Here is a 21,556-nt window from a genome sequence, read left to right as displayed (position 1 = left end):
ATATGTACACGTACATATGTTTAGTACTTGTTTTTGATAATATCAACATTTTGATTAAGAATATAATAACCTCACTATGCGTCTATATGTACATTATATATTAATTTCATTTTTGTATAACATTCATGTTATTCAAAAGAGAGTGGAAGGCAGTCCCTCCGTCCATCCATCCGTCCTTTACTCAGTTACACACCTCCTCCACCAGGTGGCGAAAGGCAACAGTGCCTGGATCCTTTGCTGCTCGTGCTTGTGAAACATTGACCCGGAAGTAAATGCGTGTTGTTTATTTTCAGGAGCGCGGCTATCGTTATCGTTTCATTTGTTTGGGATCCTCAACGTAGGAATAGACTTATAGAGAGCTTGGTGGAAATGTCTCATAAAGATAAAGGAGGTAAAATGAGTCAAATGGAGTCTGTACGGCTGAAGATAAATGAACACATGACGTCGGTGGGAGAGGAGATATCGTGTGTTTTGGAAAAACAGCGTGGTGTTGATGTTTGTAGTGTGAAGCTTAATGTCAGAGTGTTTGTGTTGGAGCGCCTCAGTGCGGCTGCAGAGTTCATGTGCAACCTCTTCCAGAGAGAGATAGAGACACTAGAAACTCTGCTGGAGACACAAAACAAACTGCTGGACGTTGACTTTGATATGGACATCCATCCTTACACTGCAGGTTTGTAAACACATTCTATTCAACACGAGCTGTGTGTGTGTGTGTGTGTGTGTGTGTGTGTGTGTGTGTGTGTGTGTGTGTGTGTGTGTGTGTGTGTGTGTGTGTGTGTGTGTGTGTGTGTGTTTTATTGTTTTATTGTTGAATTGTTTATTGGATCTTGTTTAGTCAATACAATTATTTGTTTCAGCTCCAGCTCATTTGATTTAGCTATTTTGTCTCATCTGTTTAAGGAAATAGGTAGCTGATATATTGCACTTTTACCTTAGCGCTAGGTATGCTCTTGGTTGCTTGTTATTGCAGAAAATGCACTTATAACCTCTGGTGATTAGTAGCTTTCGTTCCCTACCTTTGTTGATTGCACTTATTGTAAGTCGCTTTAATGACTGTAATGTAATGTGTGTGTATTAAGCTAAGCAGAGACAATAAATATTAAAATAAAGATATTGATATAAAAGATAAAGATAAAGATAAAGAAAACTTTATTGTCCATTAAATTGACATAAAATGGAAATTTGTCTTTGGCACACCAGCAGTCAGTTACAACAATAAAACATTACAAAAATACACAGGTGCATTAAAATACTATATAAAAATGCACTCACATTAACACAACAACAGTGGTCATGAGCAGTGGCAATTTAGACTATTTAAACATTTTCTTATTTAAAATGTCCACAGCAGTTGGCACAAACAACATTTTGTAACCCTTCTTGTTTGCTAATTTTGCCCTAAGCCTCCTGCCCGATGGCATCAAGTGAAACTCAGAGTGAAGAGGATGGGTAGAATCACTGTAAATCTGAATTGCTTTTTTGGTTATGGAGCGGTTGTATATGCCCTGAAGTTGCAATTGTTTGTCTCCAATGATCTTACTTGCCTGGTTGACTACCTGGGTGAGCTTGTTTTTATCTCTAATTGAGAGGTTCCCAAACCAGGACACGATGTTAAAAGTGAGAACACTCTCAGTGAGTTATCTATAGACCATGGTCAGGGTGTGTTTACTGGCATTAAAACTTCTCAGTTTCCTGAGAAGATAAAGCCGCTGCCTTGCCTTTTTGTAGATGTTGTCTGCATTGGTCTGAAAGGTGAGTTTATTGTCTATGGTCGTTCCTCCCAGGTATTTAAAGTCACTGACCTGCTCCACTTCCTCCCCACTCATAGTAACAGGCCTAAAGATGGACCCTGAGCCCGCTGCTCTTGACCCCCCTCCCAAGCACAGTTCCTTGGTCTTAGTGACATTAAGGTCAAGGAAGCTGCTGTCAAACCAGGTGGCAATACGGTCGATGTGCTGGGAGTAAGAGGGACTGGACACGTCCTGCAGGCAGGCAACCAGGGCCATGTCATCTGCATATTTTATGAGAGAGAAGTCTTTGTTGTTGTATTTCAACTCATTTGTGTATAGGGAGAATAACAGAGGGGATAAAACGCAGCCCTGTGGCACGCCGGTGTTTAGGACAAGGCAGTCAGACAGAGTGTTATTAATACAGACTCGCTGGGGTCTCTCTCTCAGGAACTCTAATCCACAAAATGAGATTGCTACTGACGTTCAGGTCACACAGGCGTTTTAGGAGAAGATGGGGTTGGACCGTATTAAAAGCAGAGGAAAAGTCCATAAAAAGGACACAGACGTATGTTTTGGGTTTCTCTAAATGCTTATGTATTTTGTCCAATAAAGTTAGAGTGGCATCCTCTACACCTCGACTGGCTCTATAGGCAAACTGCATGGGGTCCATGCACTTAGCTGTTTGCAGTGAGAGCTCCTTACTCACCACACGCTCCATGCATTTGCTTAATAGAGGAGTGAGGGCGATCGGTCTAAAATCATTTGGCACCTTTGCTCTTGCTGTTTTTGGCACAGGGACAATGGTTGCCGTTTTCCAGGCCTGGGGGACAAAGCTGATATTGAGAAACATTTGGAATAGTTTGGTAAATACGGGTCCCAATTGGATGGCACATTCTTTCAGGGCCCCTTCCCTTGAGCCCATCTGGACCGGTGGCTTTGTGAGGGTTAACCTGCTGGAAGATTGAAATGACCTCCTGTTCCTTAACTGTCACAGGGGCGAGTGTCAGCCCTGCACAAACAGACTTGCATTCGTCACTGAAGTCATGTGTGTCAAATCTAGAATAGAAAATATTCATATCGTTAGACAGTTTAACAGGGTCGTCACATGGGGGGGGGGTTGCTTTTTGTTCCCTACCCATCATTGCATTCAGTCCCCTCCAAGCATTCCTTGCATTGCCATTCCTCAGTTTCTCTTCAACCTTGTCTTTATAGTAGTCTGTTTTCCCTTTTTAATCATGCGATTTATTTCCTTCTCTAGGTCTCTGACTTTAATCTGGTCCCCCTCCAGAAATGCTATTTTCTTTTGATTTAGAATATGTTTGATTTCTTTATTGACCCATGGCTTATTATTTGGGTACATTTTAACCTCCTTTGTTTTAATAACATTGTCAACACAGAAATTGATATAACTGGTGACAGTATCAGTCAACACTTCAGGGTTATTACAGGAAACCTGGTCATCGAAAAATAAGTCCCATTCAGTGGCATCAAAACAGCCCCTCAACTCTTCAATTAAGTCCTCTGTCCAGGACTGAATGTGCTTGACAACAGGCTTCTCCCTCTTCAGTTTCTGACGGTACTTTGGCAGGAGGTGGATGATGTTATGATCAGACAGTCCTAGAGGTGGGCAGCATCTGGGTACATAGGCGCCCTCTACATTTCCAAAACACTGGTCTAGGATCTTATCCTTCCTTGTAGGACAGGTCACATATTGTTCCAGGTTTGGCAGGTGGGTGGACATAACGCAACGGTTGAAGTCACCCAATAAAAATATAGGATTGTCAACAGAGTTACGTTGCGCCTTATTGTAGCTGGCAGCTATGCGCTCAGCTGCTAGAGCAAAGTTTGGACCAGGCACATATACCAGAATGACTGTAATTTGCCCAAACTCCCGGGGCAAATAGTGTGGTCTAAAAGAAACAGTCATAATCTCGTAATGAGTACAGCAGTCAGTCTCACATACCGTGAAGTTGGTTGCCCATCTGGAGTCAACAAACATGCACAGTCCACCTCCGATGCTTTTCCTCGTTCGCTCGTGGTCTCTGTCAAACCGCACGAGTGAGTATCCTTCCAAGTTGACATTGTCCGTGTCGTCCTCCCCAGTCCATGTCTCCGTAAAACAGAGCAGGTTCGCGTTCTTGAAATCCTTGTCATGCTTTACAAGCGTAGATAGTCGATCCATCTTATTCCGTAGGGAGCGCACGTTGGATAGGGTGATTGTAGGCAACGGGAAACGGCAGCCTATCCGTTTGAGTCGGTTGCGCACCCCGCCTCTCGATCCACGTTTTTTTCTCTTTGTTTTAAGATGGCCAGCTTGTTGCATGGGGCAGAGGATTTCAGCATAGCTCCGGAGAATTCTCGGTTGGGATGTTTGCATCTGTCAGAGACTCAGCAGGTATTCCCGGGTGTAAACAGGAGCCGTGGGCCACCCATTGTTTGGTGGTTTGCGTGGCGTTGCTCTGATCGCGTTTACAATGTCCAACAGAATCACCAGAGCACAGATCACAATTACACACTGGCCAAACATGTTCCCCAACATGTTTGCGAGGCACAGCGTTTGTTATAGTGACTAAAAGTTAGTACATGTTAGTGTACAAGACAAACAAACAACAAACTGACAAGCCAGGTACCTAGGGTCAGCACTCACTGATGCGCCGTATTGTCCGTATTGTCCAGCATTAATGAAGTGATGTACTGGTAAAAAGACATCTGGTTTCATTGTCCAGTCTCACTTGTTCACAACCTCTGTTCCCTCTGTTTCATATTCAACCTTCATCACATCAAAGTCCTTATTAATAAAGGTAAGGTGTGTGATGTTTTGGTTAAAATAAATGTTTTTTGTTAAAAAGTTAAAGCTCTATATGCTGATATCATTGCTATAGATAGTCCCATTAAGAACCTCTCACTCCGCTATACAGCTCCGAGATGAGGTCCTATACCGAGGTCTCCCACAATCCGTTGAACGGCCGCAAAGGGTCCGCTGTTTACCCTTTTCACGACATCGTATCCATAAACTAATGGTAGATTCCAAAGCGTACGGATGTTTAAGGTTCATTCAACCCGGAAAACCCCCCTTCGTCCGGTGCCAGTACTGCTCCCGGTTCGGCTACAATGGGAAACATGGCCACAGGCTGACTAAATAAGCCATTTAAACGGGTTGTTTCGTCCCCGACATAAAATATTTTGTGCCCAACCAAACCTTAAACATCTGTACGCTTTGGAATCTACCATTAGTTTATGGATACGATGTGGTGAAAAGGGTAAACAGCGGACCCTTTGCGGCCGTTAAACAGATTGTGGGAGACTTAATCTCAGAGCTGTATAGTGGAGTGAGAGGTTCTTAATGGGTTTATCTATAGAGTGTTCAGTAACAGGGGTCTCCCTGTCTCTCCAGCTCTTTAGTTACATTACATTACAGTCACTTAGCAGACACTTTTATCCAAAGCGACTTTAATAAACACAAAACACATTTCTATCCAATCAGGAGAGAGTACCCATTTATCAGTTTCATTTTCATAGTTTGTTCCAGTTACGATTTTGTGTCTGCTCATTTATGTGTGTCATCACTTGCAATTTCATGTGACTGACTTCTCTATCCTGATTGGATAAAGTTGGTATCCCGACCTGAATATGCACCTGCTGTTTAATAATGAGCTGGAGAGACATGGAGACTCCTGTTACTGAACAAACACTCTATAGCAATGAAGCCAGGCTTCCAGCATGGACCTGTTTTGTTATTGGCATTATTACGGGGCCAGGCTTCCAGCATGGACCCGTTTTGTTATTGGCATTATTCCATTTCTTCTTCTGCCGTTTTTGCCAGTTCTGGCTGAACCGTGCATACGCTTTTTATGAAACTCGGCCATATTATAGATGGTTTTGACCTCTGACCTTTAGATCTCCCACCATTTTGAATTATATGAAATCTCCTCCTGGGATTTTTGAGTAATTTGCACGAAACATTTTACATATGAACTTTGGACCTATGCCGACCAAACGGTGCAAGCGGATTTTTTCTAAGTGAAAAAATGAAGCTTTAATGAGCCAATGAATATTGCAGTTTTATGACAATTATTCATCTGCCCCTAACACATACATGCAGACTTACCATTCTTTGAAACTTTACAGAAATGTAAAGGGCCATTCCAAATATCACTGAAACTAATTTTACTCCAATTGGTCAAACGGGGGCGCTATAGCAATTTTTTGAAAATGCAAACTTTAAACAGGCAAAAGTCATGCCTCGTTTGGCCGACAGCCATTAGACCTGCTTACACATGTGCCTTGACTAATGAGGAACACATCTATCACGTTGACCAGTAAGCACCGCCCTTAGATTGTCCGCAATCTTGAGCAGTTTGAAAAACATTTAAACCCAGGATTTTTCAGCTATTTGCGTGAAACTGTATCATCAGTGTGATCTCTTTTTTCAGAGGTTTGTCTGTTGGTCCAATAGCTTCCCGCTTAAGTGTATGTCTCACAACCTCAAGGTCACAGGTTCAAGCCTCATTTGGTGCAGACTTCATTTAAAGTGCATATCAAACAACAAGACTGTATCAATGAACACATGTGCAATTGATAAAGATAACATGAAATGCTTATTTGAGAGTAGAGTCCGACCGATATATCGGTACCCGATTTGGCCTTATTTGGTTATATCGGATCATATCGTATCGGTGAAATTTCTCACCGATATGACCGATATGAAGAAAAAAAAAAGTTTGCTCAAAAAGCACATTGCTGGTGTAATTATATATTTTGTCCAGCAGAGCGCGCTGGGCTTGTAGATCTGCTACTTTCAGTAGGCCTACCATACTCTACTACTCTACAAAACAGCAAATCAAACAAAAACATCGTCGATGGTCGACCAAAGCAGCTTCAACCAGCGGATACTTTTCCCAGATGCGACGGTAAATTAGTTCAATCTGATGACTGGTTCAGCCCAAAACATGCCAGTATACATAATTGTGGATTGTCTTATAATAATAATAATGATAGGCTGAGGTGAGGATATACTCACTTCGATTTTAGTGTCGTCATTTTGGCTTAGTTTGTTATGCCTCAAACAAAACAACACCACCACAGCTGTAGTGTTAATTAATTGTCTCTAAAGCGGGTTTGCGTATTAAGTAAAAGTACAATACTGTAATACAGAAATACTCTGTTACAAGTAAAAGTCCGGAATTAAAAAAAATCTGTAAAGTAAGAGAACAAAAGTTTTGGTATCAAAATGTACTTAAAGCAGAATCCTGCACGGGTCCAATGTTGAGAACCCGCGCTGCCCGTCAATAATCAGATCTGCAGAGTAGACCCACCCGTCACCCTGGCCGTGATCCTTTCAAAATACGAACCAGAACCGCCCCGCGTCCGCCCGTCAAATAATGGACCTGTTGTCCGCCCGTTTACCCATGATTACATGCAGAGTAAAATGTAAATAGCCTACAGACAGTCACTCAATTTAAAAGTGTGTTGAAAAGGATAGATAGCAGCCTTCAACAATAGAGCTACATTCAGTGTACAAGTGAAGACGGAGGAGCGAGCTTTAGCCACACGCGTGAACGCGCACATACGCAGTAAGCATGTGTCATTGTTTACGTCTCAGATGGTTTTAATTTGAAGGTTTATAATAATAAAGAAAAACATCACATGGATGCAACTGGGACGTATCATCAGTGTTGTAGCCTGGGGTCATAGGGTGTTTCGGGTCTCGCAACATACAACATACACCCTCGCCCAGGTGACCCAGCCAGGGTTGATCAAGCCCCGACTTACGTCCCAGTAGCACCCACGGTCAGTCCTATAGGGAAAGACAGGGCAGTCCGCTTCTCCAGAAGTACTCTGCCGGGACTCGGGAGAGGCTCTGGCACGTGGAGGGACTAGGCTCTGTGGGTTGTCTCCTGGCCGGGCTCCTCCTTCGTCTCACCAGGTCCAGGACCTGAGCGCTGTACCAGATCCTCTGTACCATCCCGATCCAAACATTTCCTTCTGGCGTGATGGTTCCTTGGGCCGATACCACTAGATTGGGCCGTCCAATGGTATTAACCCCCGCTTGCGGTACGCTGGAATGGCCCTCCTAAAGGCCTAACCGCGGGTTTGTTGGGCTTCTTCCTCACGGAAGACACAGCATGGGGCGCTAACCCATACTGCTCCCGGGATGCCGTCTACATTCCGGCTGTCAACAGTCTCTCCTGTGGTCACCAAACTATTCCTGGTTGTCACGTAGTCTAAAAATTCCTATGAGCCACTATAAATAGAATAACTGATAAAGAAAAACATCACATGGATGCAACTGGGACGTATCATCAGTGTTGTAGCCTGGGGTCATAGGGTGTTTCGGGTCTCGCAACATACAACATACACCCTCGCCCAGGTGACCCAGCCAGGGTTGATCAAGCCCCGACTTACGTCCCAGTAGCACCCACGGTCAGTCCTATAGGGAAAGACAGGGCAGTCCGCTTCTCCAGAAGTACTCTGCCGGGACTCGGGAGAGGCTCTGGCACGTGGAGGGACTAGGCTCTGTGGGTTGTCTCCTGGCCGGGCTCCTCCTTCGTCTCACCAGGTCCAGGACCTGAGCGCTGTACCAGATCCTCTGTACCATCCCGATCCAAACATTTCCTTCTGGCGTGATGGTTCCTTGGGCCGATACCACTAGATTGGGCCGTCCAATGGTATTAACCCCCGCTTGCGGTACGCTGGAATGGCCCTCCTAAAGGCCTAACCGCGGGTTTGTTGGGCTTCTTCCTCACGGAAGACACAGCATGGGGCGCTAACCCATACTGCTCCCGGGATGCCGTCTACATTCCGGCTGTCAACAGTCTCTCCTGTGGTCACCAAACTATTCCTGGTTGTCACGTAGTCTAAAAATTCCTATGAGCCACTATAAATAGAATAACTGATAAAGAAAAACATCACATGGATGCAACTGGGACGTATCATCAGTGTTGTAGCCTGGGGTCATAGGGTGTTTCGGGTCTCGCAACATACAACATACACCCTCGCCCAGGTGACCCAGCCAGGGTTGATCAAGCCCCGACTTACGTCCCAGTAGCACCCACGGTCAGTCCTATAGGGAAAGACAGGGCAGTCCGCTTCTCCAGAAGTACTCTGCCGGGACTCGGGAGAGGCTCTGGCACGTGGAGGGACTAGGCTCTGTGGGTTGTCTCCTGGCCGGGCTCCTCCTTCGTCTCACCAGGTCCAGGACCTGAGCGCTGTACCAGATCCTCTGTACCATCCCGATCCAAACATTTCCTTCTGGCGTGATGGTTCCTTGGGCCGATACCACTAGATTGGGCCGTCCAATGGTATTAACCCCCGCTTGCGGTACGCTGGAATGGCCCTCCTAAAGGCCTAACCGCGGGTTTGTTGGGCTTCTTCCTCACGGAAGACACAGCATGGGGCGCTAACCCATACTGCTCCCGGGATGCCGTCTACATTCCGGCTGTCAACAGTCTCTCCTGTGGTCACCAAACTATTCCTGGTTGTCACGTAAGTTTAGGTTTAACAGGATGTTCAATGTGTTTTGTGAGTTAAGCTAACTGATCGGCGTGCTCCATGCCGTTGTGCTGTGTTAAGTTACACAAGTGACGTTGTTTTCGCGGAGACAGGGCTCTCTGATTTTCACAATAAAACGTTACCTACCCGCGTTTAGTTCAGAACCGCCCGTCAGTATATTTTACACCCGTTTTCACCCGTCAAACGATTGCAGGACTCTGACTTAAAGTACAAAGTAGAAAGTACTACTCATTATGCAGAATGTCCTGATCAACAAGATTTCAAATGTATAAAAATCTTTGGAAAATAGCAGATCTACAAGCTTGTAAATCTGCTATTTTCAAATGGCAGAAATGTATATAGGGCTGAAGTGGTTAATGTGTGTTTTGTTTATAATATTCTAGATCTTAATCTACAAAGTAACTAGTAACTAAAGTTTTCAAATAATTGTAGTGGAGTAAAAGTACTGTATAATATTTGCCTAGTCTGAGATGTAGTGGAATACTTTCCAATACTTTACTATTACTAAATAATAGTAAAAACAATACCTCAAAATTTTACTTAAAAATTTCCTAAGTACAGTACTTGAGTAAATGTAAAAAAACAAAAACAGAAAAGGCCTATTTTCATTCCAGCTAAAATTCACAATATCGGTTGTTGCATATCGGTTATCGGTGACCGATATAATCCAAACCTCTCTAAAATCGGTTATCGGTATCGGTCACAAAAATCCCTATCGGTCGGACTCTATTTGAGAGGGTATGTTTTTGCAATGTATGACATACTTAATTCTGAAAATAGCCGATCTACAATCTCAAAACTTTTCAGATAGCAACGTGTTTCTGAGCTTGTAGATCGTCTGCTTTCACTGGTTCACTTTTATCTTCAACAGACAACCTCAGCCTGGACAAAGCTATAGCACTATATAGGTAGTGTTGCAGCCTGTCAATCCGAAGGTTGAGGGTTCGATTCCTGTTAATGGCAATAGGTTGAGATGTCCAATCAATCCAATCTACTTCCATCTCTCTTCAATCTATTCCCCCTCTCTCTCTCTCTCTCTCTCTCTCTCTCTCTCTCTCTCTCTCTCTCTCTCTCTCTCTCTCTCGGTGAGAGGTGGCATTGCAAAAAACATGACCTTAAGCTCAGTCTTCTATGGCTTATTGTGCATATTACTTATAGTTGTGTCTCTCTTTTAATGTATGATATAGTTCATTTTGAAAATAGCAACGTTTTGTGAACTTGTAGATCGGCTACTTTCACTAGTTTTCGTTCTGAGGAGACACAAAAGACACTATCAGGGAGGCCATATATCTAGCTCAATGAGAAGAAAGGCAGTCTTGGAGTCCGTAGGTTGCTGGTTCGATCCCTGTCCACGACAATGTATTGAGGTGATCATGATTTGGCATTATTCGGATAACACATAGTGTGTCTTGAGGATAGGCTTAGGCGTTGTTTTACTGAGGTTAGGGTTAGTGAGGGTTTAAAATCCTCATGTTATTTGCATGGACTTCTTTCTCTCAAGTTCAGTATTCTATGTTTCAATGGCTTATTGTGCATATTACTTATCATTGCTTCTTTCTTTTTTTCTCTCTTCATTACCTGGCCCCGTATTATCGCTGCTTGCAGCTATATTTATTTAAGTTATTATTCATTCCAGACCAGCGTGTGGAGTCCAGTCTGCAGGTGAAAATGAGTTCTCCAGCCAGGACTGTTTCTATTAAACAGGAACCTGAAGACCACCTTAAACAGGAACCTGAAGACCACCTTGAACAGGAACCTGAAGATCACCTTAAACAGGAACCTGAAGACCACCTTAAACAGGAACCTGAAGACCACATGGATCTCAGTAGGTTTCAAGCTCTTTGCAATTTTCTATTTAGGCATTTAGCAGACGCTCTTTATCCAGAGCAACTTAAAGTAATCACGGTAAACACATTCATCAAATGTATAGAGACAGTGTAGTGCCTCAGTAATCTAGGGTCATAGGTAAACCAAGAACCTAGCATCAGTCTAAACAGTATAATATCACAAAATAAATAATCTGTACGTTGAAACTATACAACCTATAGGATTCCAGGTCAACAAATGAAGCTGCCATCTATCTAAATAACATGCTATCTAAATTACATTTTAACCTCTGCTTCTTTTCCATGATTTGGTTTCTGGATGCACTAGTTAGGGTTAGTCACTAGTCACTCACTCGTTTAAGACTCTCTCCTGGTGAGAAAGCTTGAATTTACCTGTTTGATTAGTTGTGAGTCGAACGCACATTGTATGCTCCGAACGCAAACACATCTGCACGAACACGAAAACACACACACACACACACACACACACACACACACACACACACACACACACACACACACACACACACACACACACACACACACACACACAGGCAGAATATCAAGCAGACAACAGAAGAATTTTACTGTATGTAAAAATCAAATAAAACAGGAATGATGTTTTCTGTATGTAAGGTTGCTAAGTTGTTTCTACTGGTGATTTCCACAGGCCACAGGGAGAGGTCTACAGTATCTAGAGAGATGGCCTCCAAAAGATATTCAACGTTGTCAGAGGAACAGCGAGAGATGGACGAGGGACGTGGACTGTTTGATGCAAGGATGCAACCTGTAATAAAGTTGTACAGGATAGGTATGTGGTGTTTTATTTACTGTGGTTAAACCTGTAATAAAGTTGTACAGGACAGTGTTTTATTTACTGTGGTTTAAACCAGGAATCCACGGAATATATTTGGCCGAATAAGGCAACAAAATGCATATTCGGTTTTCGGCTGAAAGGATTTTCAGGACGAATAAATATTACATAATCTTTAGAAGAAATACACAAACAGCACAATCCGATTGTTAAAACACTGTTGAATGGAGAAGTATACAGCAGCTGCTTCTCTCAGCTCTCAAGTCCAGCTGACATTCCTAGTCATAGAGCTATTTAACACTTATTTTAACCAAAGAAAATCACTTACCCTACCTTTTAAAGTCCTTACTCATGGCACATCAAAGTCCTTATTATTTAAGTCATTAGTCATGTCACATCATATAAAGTCCTTATTCATGTCACATCAAAGTCCTTATTGTTAAAGTCCTTTCTTCTATTCCTTCATTCCAGACCAGTGTGTGGAGTCCAGTCTGCAGGTGAAGATGAGTTCTCCAGCCAGGACTGTTTCTATCAAACAGGAACCTGAAGACCACCTTAAACAGGAACCTGAAGACCACATAGATCTCAGTAAGTTTCAAGCCCTTTACAACAGTGTTGAACCAAAGTGCTGTACACTCGGTAACAAAAAAAAACTAAAATATAAAAGAGCAAAACAATAGACAATGCCTAGTGGAAACAGCAACTCTGTCAGAATTTTCGAACGCCAAGGAGTACAAGTGAGTTTTCAAATGTGATTTAAACACAGGCAGAGTTAGAGACGCTCTAACATGGGGTGGAAGCTCGTTCCACAGTTTGGACGCTACGGCGGAAAATGTTCTATCTCCCCGGGTCTTCAGTTTTGTTGGTGGGACCTTAAGAAGTGACTGGTCAGTAGACCTCAAGGCCCTTGTAGAGTTATTGGGAGGTAGAAGCGCCGATATGTGCAATGGTGCCAACCCATTTAAAGACTTAAAAACAACCATTAAAGTCTTCCACTGAATCCTGTAATGAACAGGGAGCCAGTATAAGGAGGTAAGAATCGGATAGATCATACTTCTGTTCCCTGTTAACAATGTGATTACATCAATCCGTGTCAGATCTTCATCAGGAAATTGAGAGCACAATAAAAACAGCAGAGCTTTTTCGACCGATGTGTTTACTTTATTTTCCTTTGTTGAGAACTGCAACCTGGGGATGTGTGCGCACTAGCTTTTCATTCAACGGAGGAAGCACTGCATGAAAATAATGTTCAAACCTTTACCGGTGTCTCTTTGTATCTATTTCCTAGACGTCCTGCACCTCCCTGTGTGTAAAGAGGAGGTTTCCCCTGAAGAGGAGAGGAGCCCCAGTCTGGTCCAGGAGGAACCAGAGCCTCCACACATTAAAGAGGAGCAGGAGGAGCTTCTTCAAAGACCAGAAGAGGTTGATAGGCCGATGCTGACGTTACTAGCAGTGACAAGTGAAGGTGATGATGGTGAAAACAGAGACACAGAGCCTGTAGCCAGCACCTCAACTGAACACATGAAAACACAAGCTGATATAGAGGACTGTGGAACATCACATCCAACTAGTGATGAACAGCTCCTCTCTTCACACTGTTCTGAATCTGACATCACTGAAGACAGTGATGAGTGGGAGCCCAGTGTAGATCAGTCACCTTTAAACACACTGAAGTCACACAAGACACAACATGTGGAAGGACAGAGATTGTCTTTGAGCAACAAGATGTCCCAGGACCTGAAATCATCGAAAGAAACTCACTCCATGCAGAGTCACACAGGGAAGAAAAGATTTAGTTGTACAGTGTGTTGCAAAATGTTTAATCGTAAGGGAACTCTAAAGACGCACATGATGACTCATACAGGGGAAAAGCCATTTACTTGTAATGTTTGTGGCCAAGGATGTACTCATAAGGGTGATCTAAAAAGACACATGAGGACTCATACAGGGGAAAAGCCATTTACTTGTTCAGTTTGTAAGAAAGGCTTTCGTGAAAACCGTAATCTAAAAATACACATGAGGACTCATACAGAGGAAAAGCCAGTCACTTGTACAGTTTGTAAGAAAGGCTTTCGTGACAACGGTGTTCTAAAAATACACATGAGGACTCATACAGGGGAAAAGACATTCACTTGTACAGTTTGTGGCCACGGCTGTATTCAACAGGATCACCTAAAAAGACACATGATGAGCCATACAGGGGAAAAGCCATTTACTTGTACAGTTTGTAACAAAGGCTTTCGTGAAAAGCGTATTCTAAAAATACACATGAGGACTCATACAGGGGAAAAGCCAGTCACTTGTACAGTTTGTAACAAAGGCTTTTGTCACAACGGTGATCTAAAAAGACACATGAGGACTCATACAGGGGAAAAGCCAGTCACTTGTACAGTTTGTAACAAAGGCTTTCGTGACAACGGTCATCTAAAAATACACATGAGGACTCATACAGGGGAAGAGCCAGTCACTTGTACAGTTTGTAACAAAGGCTTTAGTCACAACAGTGATCTAAAAAAACACATGAGGACTCATACAGGGGAAAAGCCATTTACTTGTACAGTTTGTAGCAAAGGCTTTTGTGACAACAGTAATCTAAAAACACACATGAGGACTCATACAGGGGGGAAAAACCTTTAGCTGCAGTTTGTGACAAACGCTTTGGTCCAAATGCACATAGATTCATACACAGAGAAGCTGTTAGTTAAATGGAAACAATTGTTTTTTTTCAAAGGATCAATCTGAGTTGATAAATGACATCAAACAAACATATGATCTATCACCATTATGTATAGCTTCTGCCTCGATTATTTACGATTAATGAGCAGTGATAATTATGGTTGGGTACCGAAATACGGTTCCGGTACGGAACCGATAAAGAAATTGTCGGTACCGGGTACCCAAACAAAAAATGTAATTTCGGTTCTGCATATCGGTTCCTAGATGCGCTAAAAGCCGTTCAAACAAAGTCCTACACAAACAGCACAATCTGAGCAAAAATCACAAATCCGGTAAGTATGGAGAAGTATAGATCAGTAGCGTCTCTCCGTATGGAAGAGTAGACACTGCTGCTTCTCTACGGGCGCACTCAGCCCAGCCTCATTCCTCCCCGCATCGCCCCCCCTCCCCTCACTCACTCACCACCACCATCTGAACTGAAGTAGTAAGGAAAGGAATAACCTGCCCTGCAAACTTTGTAACCAAGATTTGCTGTTGTCAACTTGAAAACTAGAATCCATATGTCAGAGGGTGTAACGTTAGTTGGAAAACCAGCGCTAGTTAAGAACTCGCGCAGGGCTAAATAATTAACACCAGCTGTGAACACTTCTGTTTGATTGTGTGTGTGTGTGTGTGTGTGTGTGTGTGTGTGTGTGTGTGTGTGTGTGTCTTTCAAAAATGAAACTGAAAGTGACTTCTTCAAAAGGAAGGAATGGCAGACCTAATATTATTAATGCATTTTGGCTGTGTGTGCAATAATGCAAATGCAGACATTATAATGCCTTTTGCTAGGCTATTCAATGTTCGTTTTAATTTCTTGAATATGGCAGGGTAATGTTTTGAGGCATATTGTATTTTATTACTATACAATAGTAAATCAATAATTCTACACAATAAATAAATGTTTTAAATAACTGATCTCAATATGGACCCATTATAGTTATGTTAAGTTTAAGTTAAGTTTTGCCATAATCATGTAGCTCTACAACAGAGGCACAGCCATGGCAGCAATGGTACAATTTTTACGGCTATTCGGTTTTCGGCCAAGTGTTTCCTGTATTCGTTTCGGCCAAGAATTTTCCATTCGGTGCATCTCTATTAAATAAACATTTGACCTCTTATTTTTTTACCATTTTGGAACCGAAATATGGAACCGATAGGAACCGGATCCGATAAGCAGAACCGGAACCGGAACTGGACTCGTAAAAATCCTAACGATACCCATCCCTAGTGATAATGCATTGCATAATTATTATAATGTATTACAACTATGAGAATTATTATGAATCAAGATCCTGGCCTAAATAAAAAGTCTGTGAGTGACCTTTAATTATGAAGCTGTGTGATACTTGACCTTATACACTATAAATAAGTAGGTCGGGAGGTGGCTTATTGTCGGTATCAGCCGAGTAACACGCAGGAGTCTGTCCCCGTTACCCCTGGGATTGCTGACCTATCCTCAGCTCCCAGTACTTACCGCACGACTTACCGCACCCAAGCCGTGCTACTCATGCACTGAGTTGGCGGTGCCCGGGATCGAACCCATGACCTTGTGGTCTGAAGGCTTTATAATGTGTTACGATTATTGTTATTAAGCATTAATATTTATGGGTTCTTATAATTATACAGTATTATAAGTATATTTATAAAGCTTTATAGACAAAGAATCCATAGCAAGTGTTACCGTCTATACAACATACTACCTACATGTAGGCTATACAACATACTATGATCACTACCTACATGTAGGCTAAACAACATACTATGATCACTACCTACATGTAGGCTATACAACATACTATGATCACCACCTACATGTAGGCTATACAACATACTATGATCACTACCTACATGTAGGCTATACAACATACTATGATCACTACCTACATGTAGGCTATACAACATACTATGATCACTACCTACATGTAGGCTATACAACATACTATGATCACTACCTACATGTAGGCTATACAACATGCTATGATCATTTACACTCAAAGGTGATGATGAGCCAATACAAGGTTTGTTGATTTTAACCACTTAAACACCTGTAGTCTTAGAGAACTGGATTGAGTTAGCGTCTACTCCAAATCTCTTCGCCACAAATAGCAGATCTACAAGATCACAATGTGTCGCAAACGTGAGGCATTGTTAACTTGTAGATCTGCTATTTTGGCTAATGTTTCCCCCTAGAATATGCACGCTGGGGTTCAAGTGGTTAAATAAGTAAGTGTTCAACAGGCTGTGTGTTAAGGGTTAAAGATGCTATTTGTTGTGGCAGCTCAGGGGGAATGGAGGCAGGCCTGACAATAAAGTAAGGCCTTTGTTGATTTGTTTCTCAAATCTGATCTTTAGGACTGACTGTTCACACTGTTATTTGCAAGTGAATCAGATCAGATTTGTGCACTCAAAAACAGCCAATCTACAAGTTCACAACGTGTCACATTGTGAACTTGTATATCGTCTATTTTCGGCAAGGGACACTTGCTCGTTGTACAACAAAGTATGAAAATACTCTGCTTCAGTGTCAGAATGTCCAGTGTAATGGTTATTTTGAGAATGCCAACCTGTTCTAAATCACATATGTATCTATATGTATTTTGGCCCTAGAATGGTAGCCACACAGCAGGGTCCTTTTCACAGCTTCTGTTCCTGTCATTCAACAACTGATACAACGGTCTATTTCCACATTATTCTCTGTCAGCAAATAATCTGTCCTGTGATTCTATACATGGTCATTGCTAATTTAACCAGTCAGCTCTATGGTACTGTTACTTAGTATAGCCTGTTTATATTTATCTACATTTAGGGGAGAGATCTTTGTGTATAAAAGGTGTCGCATATGACACTTCAGGAGGCTTGTGCCCGGATGGGCTGCTGGAGCAGGGCACTAGCCCTGCTTCTCAGTGTTGCTGTATGCTGTCTCTCTGCTGAAACTCTTCCTAATAAATGAGCTACAACTTCATCCTAATGGAATATTATTATTCTATAACACCAGCCTGAGACAAATCTTTAGAAATCAGATTTGAATCACATTTCAAACAAGAATCAGTTTCCATGTGGTTTTATGCTGTTCAGACCTGATCAAATAAATCTAGTTCCAATCTGGATAGGACAACAATGTGATTTGGGCTGCCAGTCTGAACAGGGCCTTTTAGTGAGCAGAGAGACCAAGGATGGAGAAAACAGAACAGCTTCATTACGTTGAAGGAAGTGATGTTGTAGAAAGCTCATCTTCCAGATGGTTCCATGGTTCCTTGCCTCTACAACACATACAGGTTGTTGCCTCTGTTGTCCTTCTGAACAAAGAGAACTGCCAATGGGGAGTTGGGGGCTTTTAAGGGTTCCTTCATTAATTTGCTGCCACAGGTGAGTGCTGGTTCAAAGTACCGATTGGCTGCAGCAATAAGACAACGTTTCACTTCTACCACCCCCACTTAGCTCCAGTTGGGGGCGCTGTTTGTCTGGATGTCCTTAAGATAAATTACTGGACATAATAATGTAATAATACTAGTTTAATCTTAGACTTTTAGTCACACAGAGGAAGGTCAGTCCTCAGAAATATAACAATGTGATGAATCTGTATTTAAGCTGCCCCAACATCCAGATCATCATAAATATCATTACAATGTGTATGTATCCTTGTAGAATCTGTATTTAATTTGTACTTCCATGTACTGTTGTTCTCATGTCTTACTAAATAAAGTACATCAATCAATCAATCAAGCCCCAACCCCAACATCCAGATCGATGTCAGACTCCCGTTGCCTTCCAAGACAACAGGACCCTGTCCACCTTTTCTTCTTCCATTTTCTTCACTTTTCCTTTTCCCTTTCTATTCTTTACTCTCATTTTCTCATTATAATATTTCCCATTATTATGTTACATAATTATTGTCATATTATTGTCATCTTTTGTATTGAAACAATCTCCTAAAATACATATTAGTATAAACTCATTCATTCTCTCACAGAGGAAATGTTACATTTCCACAATAATAACTAGTAACTGAAGCTGTCAAAATATGTAGACACATACATATGTTTGCTACTTGTTTTTGATAATATCAACATCTTAATTAAGAATATAATAACCTCACTTTGCGTCTATATATAAATGATATATTAGTATCATTTTTGTATAACATTCATGTTATTCAAAAGAAAGTGGAAGGCAGTCCCTCCATCCATCCATCTGTCCTTTACTCAGTTACACACCTCCTCCACCAGGTGGCGAAAGGCAACAGTGCCTGGGTCCTTTAATGCTCGTGCTTGTAAAACGTTGACCCGGAAGTAAATGCGTGTTGTTTATTTTCAGGAGCGCGGCTATCGTTATCGTTTCATTATTTTGTTTGGGATCCTCAGCGTAGGAATAGACTTATAGAGAGCTTGGTGCAAATGTCTCATAAAGATAAAGGAGGTAAAATGAGTCAAATGGAGTCTGTACGGCTGAAGATAAATGAACACATGACGTCGGTGGGAGAGGAGATATCGTGTGTTTTGGAAAAACGGCGTGGTGTTGATGTTTGTAGTGTGAAGCTTAATGTCAGAGTGTTTGTGTTGGAGCGCCTCAGTGCGGCTGCAGAGTTCATGTGCAACCTCTTCCAGAGAGAGATAGAGACACTAGAAACTCTGCTGGAGACACAAAACAAACTGCTGGACGTTGACTTTGATATGGACATCCATCCTTACACTGCAGGTTGGTAAACACATTCTATTCAACACGAGCTGTGTGTGTGTGTGTGTGTGTGTGTGTGTGTGTGTGTGTGTGTGTGTGTGTGTGTGTGTGTGTGTGTGTGTGTGTTTTATTGTTGAATTGTTTATTGGATCTTGTTTAGTCAATACAATTATTTGTTTTAGCTCCAGCTCATTTGATTTAGCTATTTTGTCTCATCTGTTTAAGGAAATAGGTAGCTGATATATTGCACTTTTACCTCAGCGCTAGGTATGCTCTTGGTTGCTTGTTATTGCAGAAAATGCACTTATAACCTCTGGTGATTAGTAGCTTTCGTTCCCTACCTTTGTTGATTGCACTTATTGTAAGTCGCCTTGGATAAAAGCGTCTGCTAAATGACTGTAATGTAATGTAATGTAATGTAATGTAATGTAATGTAATGTAATGTGTGTGTATTAAGCTAAACAGAGACAATAAATATTAAAATAAAGATATTGATATAAAAGATAAAGATAAAGATAAAGATAAAGAAAACTTTATTGTCCATTAAATTGACATAAAATGGAAATTTGTCTTTGGCACACCAGCAGTCAGTTACAACAATAAAACATTACAAAAATACACAGGTGCATTAAAATACTATATAAAAATGCACTCACATTAACACAACAACAGTGGTCATGAGCAGTGGCAATTTAGACTATTTAAACATTTTCTTATTTAAAATGTCCACAGCAGTTGGCACAAACGACGTTTTGTAACCCTTCTTGTTTGCTAATTTTGCCCTAAGCCTCCTGCCCGATGGCATCAAGTGAAACTCAGAGTGAAGAGGATGGGTAGAATCACTGTAAATCTGAATTGCTTTTTTGGTTATGGAGCGGTTGTATATGCCCTGAAGTTGCAATTGTTTGTCTCCAATGATCTTACTTGCCTGGTTGACTACCTGGGTGAGCTTGTTTTTATCTCTAACTGAGAGGTTCCCAAACCAGGACACGATGTTAAAAGTGAGAACACTCTCAGTGAGTGATCTATAGACCATGGTCAGGGTGTGTTTACTGGCATTAAAACTTCTCAGTTTCCTGAGAAGATAAAGCCGCTGCCTTGCCTTTTTGTAGATGTTGTCTGCATTGGTCTGAAAGGTGAGTTTATTGTCTATGGTCGTTCCTCCCAGGTATTTAAAATCACTGACCTGCTCCACTTCCTCCCCACTCATAGTAACAGGCCTAAAGATGGACCCTGAGCCCGCTGCTCTTGACCCCCCTCCCAAGCACAGTTCCTTGGTCTTAGTGACATTAAGGTCAAGGAAGCTGCTATCAAACCAGGTGGCAATACGGTCGATGTGCTGGGAGTAAGAGGGACTGGAAACGTCCTGCAGGCAGGCAACCAGGGCCATGTCATCCGCATATTTTATGAGAGAGAAGTCTTTGTTGTTGTATTTCAACTCATTTGTGTATAGGGAGAATAACAGAGGGGATAAAATGCAGCCCTGTGGCACGCCAGTGTTTAGGACAAGGCAGTCAGACAGAGTGTTACTAATACAGACTCGCTGGGGTCTCTCTCTCAGGAACTCTCTAATCCACAAAATGAGATTGCTACTGACGTTCAGGTCACACAGGCGTTTTAGGAGAAGATGGTGTTGGACCGTATTAAAAGCAGAGGAAAAGTCCATAAAAAGGACACGGACGTATGTTTTGGGTTTATCTAAATGCCTATGTATTTTGTCCAATAAAGTTAGAGTGGCATCCTCTACACCTCGACTGGCTCTATAGGCAAACTGCATGGGGTCCATGCACTTAGCTGTTTGCAGTGAGAGCTCCTTACTCACCACACGCTCCATGCATTTGCTTAATAGAGGAGTGAGGGCGATCGGTCTAAAATCATTTGGCACCTTTGCTCTTGCTGTTTTTGGCACAGGGACAATGGTTGCCGTTTTCCAGGCCTGGGGGACAAAGCTGATATTGAGAAACATTTGGAATAGTTTGGTAAATACGGGTCCCAATTGGATGGCACATTCTTTCAGGGCCCCTTCCCTTGAGCCCATCTGGACCGGTGGCTTTGTGAGGGTTAACCTGCTGGAAGATTGAAATGACCTCCTGTTCCTTAACTGTCACAGGGGCGAGTGTCAGCCCTGCACAAACAGACTTGCATTCGTCACTGAAGTCATGTGTGTCAAATCTAGAATAGAAAATATTCAGATCGTTAGACAGTTTAACAGGGTCGTCACATGGGGGGGGGGGGGGTTGCTTTTTGTTCCCTACCCATCATTGCATTCAGTCCCCTCCAAG

General features: G+C 42.2%; 1 protein-coding gene across 1 annotated transcript; it reads left to right on the top strand.

Moving 5' to 3' along the window:
- Positions 1–369: 369 nt before the first annotated feature.
- LOC311054299 (uncharacterized protein) lies at positions 370–15,033 on the top strand (the record flags this gene model as incomplete). Its single annotated transcript, XM_084070173.1, has 5 exons — positions 370–670; positions 10,879–11,067; positions 11,739–11,879; positions 12,354–12,470; positions 14,972–15,033. The coding sequence occupies 5 exons, from the start codon at positions 370–372 to the stop codon at positions 15,031–15,033; spliced, it is 810 nt and encodes a 269-aa protein (XP_083926299.1).
- Between the last annotated feature and the right edge of the window lie 6,523 nt (positions 15,034–21,556).

Source organism: Gymnoscopelus microlampas, assembly GCF_963454915.1.
Source record: "Gymnoscopelus microlampas genome assembly, chromosome: 10".
Lineage (NCBI taxonomy): Eukaryota > Metazoa > Chordata > Actinopteri > Myctophiformes > Myctophidae > Gymnoscopelus > Gymnoscopelus microlampas.
Note: the sequence above shows the minus strand (reverse complement) of the source record. Positions and strands in the feature narration are given on the sequence as shown.